General features: G+C 31.3%; 1 protein-coding gene across 1 annotated transcript; it reads right to left on the bottom strand.

Moving 5' to 3' along the window:
• Positions 1-10,426: 10,426 nt before the first annotated feature.
• Positions 10,427-11,854, bottom strand: LOC131612883 (putative F-box protein At3g16210). The gene has a single exon (XM_058884630.1). It carries the CDS (start codon positions 11,745-11,747, stop codon positions 10,560-10,562), a length of 1,188 nt encoding a protein of 395 aa, XP_058740613.1. The 5' UTR covers positions 11,748-11,854; the 3' UTR covers positions 10,427-10,559.
• Positions 11,855-13,787: the final 1,933 nt, after the last annotated feature.

Genomic DNA, 13,787 nt, shown 5'->3' with positions numbered 1-13,787 from the left:
CTGTTTTTCCACTATTGCAGGTTATATTTTTCCATGCCTATTTATTCTGTAACTCTGATGTGATCAATGTTTTCTAAATAAAATTTAAATGGCCAGACCCTTAGTGTTAGAACTGTTTAAATAATTGAATTTGATGACTATATTGTTTTATGGTTGAAGTGAATGAATAATATGAATCGATTTGTTTCTTTGAAACATTAATTGAAATGCATTAAGATTAAAGTGGGTTACTATCCTACTCAATGAGCTGGGATGGTTTTTTCTACATTTTGTTGTACTTCAATAATTTTATCCAGTAATTTGTTCAACTACTGAATAAATTATAATATTGTAAACTATCATGCAAATTTTCCTGAAGTTGACATATGAACTAATATAGAAAAATGTTTATTTAATTGAATGTGTATATCAAAATTTAAAATAACTTATACTTAACAATAAATCTCCAATTTATTGTTTCCAAAATAAATAATTTTACCAGTTTTTATAAATAAGGTTATTATATTTAGATAATTATATTTTTGTTTTGAAAGTAAAGAGTTAAAGGAAGAGAGAAAAATATTAAATTAGTGGTTTGGTTTAATTAAGTGACCTATTTCTCTTTTAAAGAATTCCTTGTGAGCTTGACACTTGTCACCTATGAGCTTTTGACACTATTCACACACGAACTTCTTTATATATGAATTGGAGTTTATTAATGGCTAATTATTTAACTAACACAGTTTTAATTACGGCGACCTCTACAATTAACTGAGAATATTTAATTAGCAGTGTAAATTTTAACTACGTTGTTTTGTTTTGTTTTCTTTAACAACCAATCAATTTTTTTTTTACTTGGTTTAGTTCTCAACTTAAGAGGATTTCTCCCAATGAGATAAATGTATTTCTGATGTGTAAACAATGATATATACCCCTTTATTAATAGAAAAAAGGTGGTTCAAATATGAAAATAATTCACGGATAATCGATTATGCAAGCAAGTCTCGTAATGAAAAGTTTTCAAGAAAGTTGTTGCTCAATTGACTACTAATTTTATATTTTAATATGGGGTGTTATAAAAGATAATAATCAATTATGTGTCCTAAGGGATAATCGATTATACAATGAAAAATGCCTTCATAAAGAATTTTTTGAGCTCTTGGCCAATTTTTTCATGACAAAAACATTTTATAGTTGTTTTCATAAAAGAAGATAAGCTTTTTTTTTTTTCTTTCCAAAAGGTTAAAAATGCATGTGTGTGATTTATCATAGTAAAGTCGAGATATAATATTATATATTTTACAGACACTGATCATTCGACACATACTCGACAAAGTTTCACACTTTCTCTCTTTCACAACTTTAAAGTTTCTAATTCATTGCCATATTATCTTTTACTTTACCACTTCATTGAAATCTTGAACCTTCTTCTGGCGAGGCTTGAGATAATCTTCAAGGTAAACACTGTCATTAGATAAGCCGCATGACATAAGGTTATCCTCTAACTAGATCTCCAATCACCACAAACCTGATTAACACTTGATAAACATAGCTTGATCAACAAGCACATTCGCTAGATCACTAGATCATATGATGTTCAGACACTTCACATGCAACACAACTTCATCATCTCAAACGATACTTCGATCTTAAAGCACAATCATTTGAATAACATATTCGATGATATCATCTGAATCACGCCTTGAACAACAAGACCGATGAATACTTCTCTTAAGAGTGCTGTCAACGTCAAAATCAACTGGATCGATGCAAACTTTATACCTTCAAGCACATAATAGTGTGAAAGGATTTTTTAGAGTGAAACATCTCCAGACGTTATAGAAATGGAGTTGGAAATTCTTGAATATGTAGAAAAAGAGAAAAATGTTGAAAACTGACAGATTATATCAGAGAAAGAAAAACTTGCAAAGCCCGAGTAAGATTTTTTTATCCACGTAAATTAACGAAATCAAAGGCTGGAAATATTTTAAATAAGTTTCTTGACATGTTCAAAAAGCTGCATATTAACATATTATTTTGAAAATCGCTAGAACACATGCCAACTTATGCAAAATTCATTTCTAGAAAAAGATATATAAAAGATAAAAACTAAGAAATTTTATGAGAAGTAAAATGTCATCTTAGAAAGAAATTTCTCTACAGCAAAAAGATTTAAAAGTGTCAACATCCCTTGTACATTCAATAAAGATCTCATTGATTTGGATTCTAGTACAAGTAAAATGTCGTTTTCTATTTACAACAAACTCGACTATAAGCATAAGTTTCTCGCCTGAGGGACTTAGTATCTCCCCGGGCAGGCTCAGACTCAAGAATCACGCCTTAGAGGCGTGATCAATATCCATCCTGAAAATTCTGGTAAGACAGACTCGAATGCCAATCCTGATGTCAAGACATCAGATCTGTTATTAATGTAGCACCAACAGAATAAAAGGATCCCTTATTATTTAATTACTCTTAGGAAAGAGTCAATGAGACCTGGGATCACATATGTTCAGCACACATAATCAGATTATAATTTTTACATGGTTCTGTACAGGATCAGCTAACACTTCTGAACCTGATGTTATAGACAAAGTCATAACATTCATAACTGAACAAATAATGCAGAAGATAAATAACACAGTTAATTATTAACCCAGTTCAGTTCTAACTAACCTACTCTGGGGGCTACCAAGCCAGGAAGAAGATTCCACTATTAGTAGTACTATTTTATATAAACAACCTCTGGTTTACAGATAAATAACCTCTGGTTTACCTAGTCACTACCCAATGCAATCTCTATCTCAGAACTCCATCCAAGATAAGAAAACCTCTGCTCACTCCCTGGTGATACCTAACTGTTACAACCCTGCAACAACTATTTACACAATTAATAATGAACACATACTTGATCTGCTTCACAGCTTCAATCAAGCTTACAATACTCAACTCTTACCTACAGGTTTCGAGTGAGGACAATCACTTCTCTAACCTACAGATTTTGAGAAGGACAAATCAGTGACCTTCCCACAAACCGGGAGGTTCACCTACCCGGCTTACCCTAATGGTTACACCTTGTTGATACTTGACTAGCTTACTGAACTAGGTTACAAAGTTTCCTATTTATAACCTGATCCCAATTGGACTTGGGCTTACCAATCGCAACACTCTGGCTGTTACAAATATGCAGAAAATATTCTGCTACAAATTAGGTATTTTAATCTTGAGTTTCCTAAATTAGAAACTGTTGAATCCAATCTTCTGATCTGATTATTCTGAATCTTCAATCTTCTGTTCTGATTCTTCAATTATTCTTTTGACATGTAAATGTGCGCCACATAGGATTAAATAATATTCACATAGAATATTCTGTATCTGTTTTAAACCAAATTGAATCTTCCTTCCAGTTCTGCAGGCGTGATGTCATGAGTTGATGTCATGACATTCCATCTAACATCTTGCTTGTACCTGTTTTGTTCTTTATAAACTTGCAAGATTCACATTAGTATTATGTCTTACTGCTATTATGTTTTAACCAAACATAGATGCCAATCAGACAATAAAAGCACTAACACATCCCAAGAGATTTAAAATTATTACTTAATGGATCGATAAAAGTCTCGTTCGAGAGGTCAAATGCTTACCTCAAGGGCTTAGTGTCTCATTAGCCGGGCAGTGATTTACCACGCATGAGGGACTTAGACTCCCTAGGCTAAACAAATTATCGTTTGAAGGACTTAGTGTGTCCTTAGTCGGGTGTCAATTTACCACGCAGGCGAGATTAGACTCCTCAAGCTAAACCAATTATCTCCCAAGATTTAGTTATTCCCAGGGCGGGATCTGACTCAAGAATCACGTCTAAGGGGAAGAACCAATATCTATCCTTAGATGCTTGATTACAAATCTTTCTTGGAGGCTTGATTGAAGTCCCTCCCGAGATGTGAAACTTCTGGCCGGAGGAATTTATTGTTTCATCACCTGGTCTATGTGTTACCCCTCCTGGTGACTTAAACTTCCCAAGGCAACCTATGACACCTTCCGAGAGAGAGATAGATAGATAGATAGATAGATAGATAGATAGATAGAGAGAGAGAGAGAGAGAGAGAGAGAGATATTTACTCAAAGAGTAAGTGTTGAAGACTTACTCCAAATCTTAACTATTGATTTTTATTAATCTAACGATTTTAATTGATCATTTAATCTAATTATTTTTGGAAATATTTTTTTAATTAAAAATAATTAAAGTCATTAGATTAATGATAATCAATGGTTAAGATTTGAAGTAAGTCTTCAACACTTAAAGTAATGAAGACTTACTCCAAAAGTAAGTTATCAAGACTTACTTCACATCTTCACCATTAATTCTGCTCAATCTAATGACTAAAAGTAATGAGCATTGATTTTAAATCGTATGGTTGTTATTAAAAGTTCTTAGTTCTCAATATAACCAAAGTTCTCATTTGATACGTCCGATATATATATATATATATATATATATATATATATATATATATATAGGATATTCTTATTCTAGAGTAAGTTATCAAGACTTACTCCTCATCATGACCATTAATTCTTCTCAATCTAATATTTAAAATTAATGAGTATTATTTTTCTCTCTTCACATTTAATTACTTATTAATTTTAACCATTAGATTGAAAAAAATCAATAGTGATGATGAGGAGTAAGTCTTGATAACTTACTCCTGGAGTAAGAATACCTCTCCTCATAATATATCATATATATGTGTGTATGTGTGTGTGTGTATATATATATATATATATATATATATATATATATATATATATATATATATATATATATATATATATATATATATATATATATATATATATGAGGAGGGGTATATTTACTCCAAGAGTAAGTGTTGAACACTTACTCCAAATTTTGACCATTGATTTTCATTAATCTAACGGTTTTAATTGATCATTTAATTAAATTATTTTGGAAATATTTTTCTATATAAAAAATTAATTAAAGCCGTTAGATTAATGATAATCAATGGTACCTGTCATACCCCAATTTTCCCCTCGATTAATAAATTAATGCATTCACTAGACATTCGCATTACTAGCATATCATATCATGCATTTCATCTCGCATAATGCCTAAAATGTCAACCAGAATATATTTTTTTTGGATCTATAGTCAGACCGATTGAATTAATTCTCAAATGTACGTAAAATTAACAGACGGAAAATTTCAAAGTCGAGCTTGCCGACGTCAGTTTTATTAATCTACGGGTCGCGTAGTTTAACCCGGTGTGCTCATTTTATTTTTTCGACTCTTTTAGCGGTCACATCTTTACTTGTCAGGGCCTTTTTAACCGTGTATTTTTTCTGCAAAATTTGGTCAAAACCTGTCTATTTTCCGAAAGTATATTTTGCGCTGATCATTTTGGTGCAGTCATTTTAATTTTTTGAGCATACTCATGCCTGATTTTTATCATTTTGATTCCTTTTATTATTTTATTTTTTTTAGAAAAAATGTCTAAGATAATTAAATATAATTAACTGTATGTTCAGTTTAATTTTATTTTAATTATTTGAATTTTGTTGGAATTTTTAGTTAATTTATTTCAAACTTTTAATGGACCAATTCAACTCTCACGTTTACTTCTGTCTCATTTTCTCCCCCATTTCTCTCTTCCACCAATTGACCCATTCACTCAGTAAATTAACTCAGTCCACCTCTACTCCCTGACTTTTCTCAGTCCACTCCACCCCTAAAAATTCTCCTACAACTCAACCCTCAATCCCACAAGTTCTCAATCAAATACGAAGCCTGAAAGTTCTCTAACCTACACACCATAACTCACCAAACTCCATTTCTTAACCTCCTCTCTCACCATAAAAACTAGACCTCCACTCTTCTACTAACACCATCATCTCTCTACCCCACTAGCAACCGGATACCGCCATGTAAAACCTGTCATCAACACCCCCTTCCATCAATTTCTCACAACCTTTATTTTCAAACTCCAACTCCTCACCTACAATCACCATGTAAATAATCTTACACCATAAACCATACATTTATCATCATTTTATATTCGCCCAACATCATAACACTACCTTCATAACATATGACAACTTTTATCATTATTGAACTTAGGGGTGGCAAAATGGATGAATTGGATGAATAAAAACTCAATCCAATCCATCTATTAAGGAATAAAATCCATCCATCCAAAACATAATTAAAAATTTCATAAACATAATAATTGATTTATTTTAAAATAGTTTTTTCGTTTTTCTGAAAAATAATTGATTTTTCATTCTTCCGAAAAAAAATTGGATTTTCGTTTTTTCAAAAAAAACTCGATTTTTTTGTTTTTTCGAAAAAACTCAATTTTTTTGTTTTTTTTTTTGAAAAAAACTCAATTTTTTCGTTTTTCTAAAAAAGCTTGATTTTTTCGTTTTTCTGAAAAAGACTTATTTTTTCGTTATTCTGAAGGAAAAAAACTCGATTTTTTCGTTTTTCCGGAAAAAAACTCGATTTTTTCGTCTTGCCCAAAAAAACTCGACTTTTTTTGTTTTTCGAAAAAAATATCGATTTTTTCGTTTTCCCCAAAAAAACTCTACTTTTTTCATTTTTTCGAAAAAAACTCGATTTTTTTCATTTTTTCGGAAAAAACTCGATTTTTCCGTTTTTCGAAAAAACTTGACTTTTTTCGTTTTTTCGAAAAAAAATCGATTTTTTTTGTTTTCTAAAAAAATCTCGACTTTTTTCATTTTTTCGAAAAAAACTCGATTTGTCCGTGTTCTGAAAAAAAAACTCAGCTTTTTTCGTTTTTCGGAAAAAAACTCGATTTTTTCGTTTCCCAAAAAAAAACTAGACTTTTTCGTTTTTCTGGAAAAAAAACCCGACTTTATTGTTTTTTCGGAAAAACACGATTTTTTCGTTTTTCGGAAAAAACTCGATTTTTTTGTTTTTCTGAAAAAACACGATTTTTTTGTCTTTCCGAAAAAACACGATTTTTCGTTAATTCGAAAAAACTCGATTTTTTTGTTTTTCCGAAAAAACTCGATTTTTTCATTTTTCGTAAAAACACGATTTTTCGTTTTTTCGGAAAAAACTCGATTTTTCAATTTTATGAAGAAACTCGTAAATAATTTAAACAATTTAAAGTATAAAATAAAAATAATTCATTGAATTATCAAAATGTGTTGGATGGATTGGATCCATTCATGTATATAAATGGATGGATTTAATCCATCCATTAACTTATTTTTTATTTGGTGGATGCATTGGATGAATTTTTTGGTGGATGGATTGGATGGATTTTAGCCTAATGGATCCAATTGCCACCCCTAATTGAACCATTCAATTTTCATACTCACCATAAAGACAATCAACTTCTCCATATCACAAATAGCTTGTGCAGACAATAACATATTCGAAATCTGTAAAACGCATAAAAAACAGAGCCGAAGAATCAATTGAGAGGAAGGAGAAGTCGTCGAAGCCACGAATTGTTCCACTGATCTCCATCGTGTCCTATTAGCTCCGACAAATAGCTTCTTCATTCCGACGAACCGCGCACGCTCGGGAGTCTCTGACCACCGGTACTTGTTGCTCATCCGCAACCGTCTCCTCCGAACAGCTGACGGGACCGCCCTAGCCACCGTCAACCTCCGATTCAGCTACCACCAGCGGCCAACCTTACCCAAATCGCCACCGCCGTTTTTCAATTGGTGAGTTTTCGTTGTTGCTCTTTTAATTCTTTAATCCATGTTGAATTTTGTATGATTTGTTTGTGAGAATTTTGTATAATGTTGTTTGCTTTTAATATTATAAATCACTACCTTTGTGAGAGGTTATTACTGAAATTGTGATAGCATACATCACTACTTAAAAATCTAAAACGTGGAAGTGACGTCGTAAGCCGGTCATAGCAAAAAAAATTGGAGATGCGAAACCAAAGATGTGTGCTAGTCACTTTAAATGTTATCCTAATGAATTTTTTGTCTCTTCTTTCATTGTTAGTATTTTAATTTTTATTGTATTAGCTTGTCCATTTAAATAATAGTTTAAATATAGTTTAATTATTTAACTTTGTCTTATTGTAATTGATTTAGTTCTATTAATTAATTGTCATTGACTTTATGTTTGTATTTTTAATACCTTGGCCGGACTATCATGTCTATCTTAATTCAAGATTAAAATCAAACAATTTCAAATATTTCTGAAAAGCAATTTCTAACACTCGATCCAACGTCGAGTTGTCATTTTCAAAACATTTTCACTATAAACTTGGATGTGAAAAAGGCTGGTTGAGCACTGCTTGCTCCTCCAACTCCGAGTATTTAGATCGTTAGTTGTTAGACCTATTGTCTAAGATTCGTCCTCCATGTGTAAGAGACCTAATAATGTGAATCTGGTTTCACATCACCTTTTCATAAGAAAACTCTTGGGATGAAAACGATTGGTTGAACACATTTTGTTCCTCTGATTCCTCGTAATTGGATCGTTTGTTGTTCTAGACTTGTGATCTAATACTTGTCTCCCACATAAAAAATCTAAACTCATCAAACTTCTTTTTCGCTCTTGTGCGACTTTCCGAAAACCTTTTCAAAAACGAATGTGCCTTAGCCATTTCAACACGAAACAAACACAAAGACTTAGCCTCTCAGACGAGCAAAACAAGTCAAAGTTTAAATGTTTGAGATGTCTAACGCATCATTCTTCTAAAATCAACCAACAAACCTGTGGTTTTTTACCTGAACTACGGAGCTCTGACTTTCCCATTGCACGTGGGAATACGTAGGCACAAGACACGATGTCTTGGCGAGCCCAATAAACTAAAAATAAAAACCTCTTCCGTCTTTTATTTTTCTCACTCATCAAGTAGAAGATTGCAAATAATTCACACTAACACTCAAACACATGACTAACTAAATGGATCCCGTTGAGTACAACGGACGTGAGGGGTGCTAATACCTTCCCCTCGCGTAATCGACTCCCGAACCCGATTTGGTTGCGATGACCATTCTCTTTCCTTTGTAGGTTTTATTCGACGTTTTACCCGTTCTTTAGGAACAAATAAATATCGATGGCGACTCTGTTATTTTTGCCGGCCGCGACAGTACTAAAGCTCCCATTTGATACGTCCCCTATATATATATATATATATATATATATATATATATATATATATATATATATATATATATATATATATATATATATATATATATATATATATATATATATATATAAATGAATAATTACTTTATAGATGGATTGGATTGAATATTTTTATAAAATCTTTAATGGATTGTTAATGGACTAATGAATTATTTTGATTATCTATTAAAAATCTAATACATATCTATCCAATCCATTTATTTTGACACCTTTAAATTATTAACAATGTCACTTAAACACTAATAAATAAATGTGATTGAAAAATGTTTACTACTTTGAAATAGTAATAAAGTCAATGACATGTTTGAGAGACAATGATAAGTTCGACGGTTTAATCTACAAAAATTATACTACCAACTTTTCTTATAAACATCGAGTATACAATGCATATCTTAAATTTACATACAACATATATGAATTGAGTTTTCATATTCAAAATTATTATTAGGAAATGGATATTTTATTTCATTTTTAGACTAATAAAACATATATAAGGACTAAAATGTCTTTTTAGAAAATGACTAAAATGACTATTAATTTTGTTAAAAAACACATAGAAATTGAGATGACACAGTGGCATGCTACATTGGACCCAAAAAAAATTCCGTATGAGCCAATAAAACATAAATTTTAATGATGGTTCATTTTGGGACATAGATGTTTTGATCTTGTTTATAACGGGGATTAAAATGAATATTTTGTTAGTGCGAGGACCAACTTAGATCTCAATTTTTTCTGTTAAGGACCATTTTGAAGAGTTGTGATTTTCTAAAAATTCAAGATGGAGCACATTGACATAAACTCTCCCCAAACATTTCATCTATCTACAGTGGCGGATCTTGAAAACTTTTCTTGGGGGTGCTATAAAAATATAGGATATGTTAAAACTGTTTCAAATAAGTCATATAAGTTAAAATTTATTTAGTGGTTAATTTACTTTTAACTCACCCCTTAGATTAAGGTTGAAGTCTTGACATGATCAGTTTTTTTAAATGATAATATTAAAAAAGGTGTCACAAAGAATTGAACTCAAGAATAAATAGCCAAAATTATTATACATACCACTGCATCAGATGCAAACACACTTACATAAATGCCAAAAATAAAATGTATATAAAAATGTGAGGGGTACCATGGCACCCACCAGCTCCTTAATAGATCCGCCCCTGTCTATCTAACAACTCATATACAAATAAATAAGTTAAGAAATTAATAATATATCTTTTACCTTTCAAGTCATTTCAGAAGATCAAGATAATAATTGATAAATCAAGATACATAACATCAAATGATTTATTGAATACTTAATAATAGTGATGACAAGCACAACTAGATGGTCTCTTTGATTACAAGTTTAAAATCATAATAACCACAATGACATAGCTCTAGGGTGGAAATGCCAAATGATCTACTCATTTATTTCTTCGATTGGAATTGGATTTTCTTTATAAGTAATAATCTTGCCTCTAAATCTATCTCCTTGAAAACTAAACTCCTCCATCATCCGAGTGCTTAAGTCATAATAGACTAATTTACCATCTTCTTTTATAAAGAATATTTCTCCACTCTTTCCCGTTCCAATTGGATACCGAATGCAAGGTAAGTGTGGAACAATAAAGAGTTTAAACCAAGATTCTTTCACACCAATTTCACCCAAAATAGCTACATGGAAAGTATGTATATTTGTGTAATTTGAGATCAAAGCAATTGATCCATTTAACACCATCAAACATCTACATACATAATCCAAATCAAAACTTGCATCTGTTAAGGGTAATGGTGTAATAACGAATTTCTCACAGCTTAGATCAAACGAAAAAATATACGCTTCATCATCTTTATCATCTTCATCGTCACTAGATTCATTTTCACCATACCAGTAAATCACTCCTTTAATGGAAACTTCATCTTCTTCATAATTTATAGGGATATCAAATTCATGTTGCTCCCATGAGTTATTTTTTAGGCTATATATATCCCATAAAGGGTTGAAAAAGACAGAATCATCAAAAATGCCCCTTTTTGGAAAACACAATACACACCTAATCACCTTATAGTCATCTCCAATATAATCATATCCAAAACCATATTGGACAGCACTATAATCTATATATGGTATAAACTCAATAGGACTTCTAGGAACAATCTTTAATTCTTCAGTAGTTGGATTCCATAATACAACTCTTGTATCTGGTAGTGAATTATTAATTAGGCAAAAAAACCCATTAATACTACTAGATCCAGATATTTTAAATTCAGGGTCAGCCTCTTGAAATGGATTTGGCCAATCTAATTTAGCCCTATTCTCAAACCTCTCACCAGAAACAGAATACATCACAGATTTATCATAAGTCACATCTTGGTGTAGGAGGATAGACCAATCATCATAATAAGAACGATTATTGGATAAGAAGCTTTTGCGAAATAAGCTTACGAAATTAGGGTTTTCTAACAAAAGGATCCATGATTTGCAAACACATTCAAAACGCTTCAAAGTTTTCAGTGATAGATTTGATAGAATGGATAAGCGGAGGTCATCATGTATATAACTACTAACCTTTTTATTTTTCGCAGTCACGTGTTTCTCCATATTCATAGACAACTGAATTTGCGTGGATTTGTAGCCAACACGCTGGAAATCAGACTAAAAGATCTCAGTCAATGTTATTTTCATTTTTGACAATGAGATAAGTATTGATCTCATTTTATTTATATAATCATTTTGAAAGTAAATTCATTAATATAATTTATTATTATACACTAGCGTGTATTTTACTAATATATGTTAGCGTATTTGAAACGCAACTATTAAAGATATTTTATTTGAATAAATTAAGATGATAAAAAAATTAGATTTATTTTACATTTTATTTGAAGACTTCTTAAAATATATAGAAAAATTTATTCTGGATTTTTTAATTTGTTATTATCTTTTCAATTTTTTAATCTTTTATGAAATTATCTTTTAAAACTTATTTATATTCACATTTTACTTTTCCTCGACCTAATATATTATTACTTAAATTTATTGATGAAATTCTAGCATATTAAATTTGTCAATAATTTTATTTAAGTATTGAGAACAAAAGCTTGCCAACTACTAAACAAAACCTAAAAGATTTTGGGATGAGAAAATCAATGATTATTGAACCGGAAAGGCTTTGCACCCCATAATTGATTAAAGTATCCAAGAATAATGGAAAAATGATCTGATACATCACTAGATAGAGCCTATTGAGACGTAGATCCCCAAAACTCCCACCAGCCAACAAAAATAAGAATTTAAGCAAACAACTCGCTTTCCCACAATAAGGTTGATACCAATTAAAACTCCTACCTAGAATATGAAAATCTAGCAAAACAATGTCAAAGATGAAGTTACTAAACTTAAGACACTTAATATTACTATAAATGGGCACAAAATCATCCCATCTAATTGTTTCAACTGAAGGACAAACATAATTAAAGTTCCATAAAACACTCCAAATATCCCCTCCAAGATTGGCCATTCTCACCATGAGATCTCTTCAAATGACCCTCATCTCTCTCATTATACACTTTAAATATATATTAACTACAAATTAAATCATCTTAGTGATCCCCCACTTAAGAAAAACACCTCGCTAACCATTACTAACAAATGAAAAGAGAGATGATTTCTTCAAACTACGCCAAATAGAAAGGAGACCACCACTATTGCCCAAATAATTTTAAAAACTCCAATCACAGAAAGATATCTCCCACAAAGCATGGACAAAATAATCCGAACACTCATCGATCTTAGTCTCTTGAATCGATATGAATTCAAAAGACTTAGAAACAATCATCTTTTTCACCTTACGCTGCTTAATCCTACTTCATAATCCACGAAAATTAAAAGACTCTATCAATATCGGATACAACTCTTGGACAACCTAGCCGACCTTAAAGGCCTATATCTTTTTTCCAGACCCACAAACCACTCAAGCTCAACTTTGAAATAAGCAAAAACTACATCTTAACTACTTGGCGATTTTTAACAACCTAAATGTTTCCATTTTGTCTTAGAAAATTCTCAAATGATGTTGGAATAGGACACATGTGACTCAAAGCACGTGAAAGGGAAACATGATTTAGGCTAATTAACAAGTTAAACCCTTATGAACTTAAGCCTTCCTTTAGAATAGAATGGGTAAAACTAGACTGCATACAAACATTAGTAGAAATTAAAAGACAAAGAAATGGCCGGAAAAGGAACGTGACAATTTTTCATATGGATTCACAAAGTCTATTTTCAGCACGTTTTACATCATGGTATTTTGATCATATATAGAGCGTCGTAAATCAGAATGAAGTGAAACTGGTGGAAAATGAAAGCTAACATCAAAAGGTACAACTCTCATGAAGACAATAAAGGCTATTTTTCCGTTTTCTGCCCATGCGCGTATGATATCCCCATACGCGTATGGAAATCCAAAATCATCCCAAAAGTCCAAAATACATGTTTAAATGCTTGAAACCTAATTTTCTTGATCTATCTTGCATTGGCAACGAAATATATCATCTTGGAGCAAGGAAAACATGATAGGAGCAATAGGAAGCACCAAATTCAACAAATTCCTCCATTGAAGTTTCCTTTTTCATGATTATTGTGTGA

The sequence above is a fragment of the Vicia villosa genome, linkage group LG6 (assembly GCF_029867415.1).
Source record: "Vicia villosa cultivar HV-30 ecotype Madison, WI linkage group LG6, Vvil1.0, whole genome shotgun sequence".
Taxonomy (NCBI): Eukaryota; Viridiplantae; Streptophyta; class Magnoliopsida; order Fabales; family Fabaceae; genus Vicia; species Vicia villosa.
The sequence above is the reverse complement of the archived record's forward strand: the minus strand, read 5'-3'. Positions and strand labels throughout refer to the sequence as shown.

What these genes read in the sequence shown, in the direction of transcription:
- LOC131612883 (XM_058884630.1), bottom strand. Translation starts at nt 11,747, where the DNA reads ATGAATATGGAGAAACACGTGACTGCGAAAAATAAAAAGGTTAGTAGT.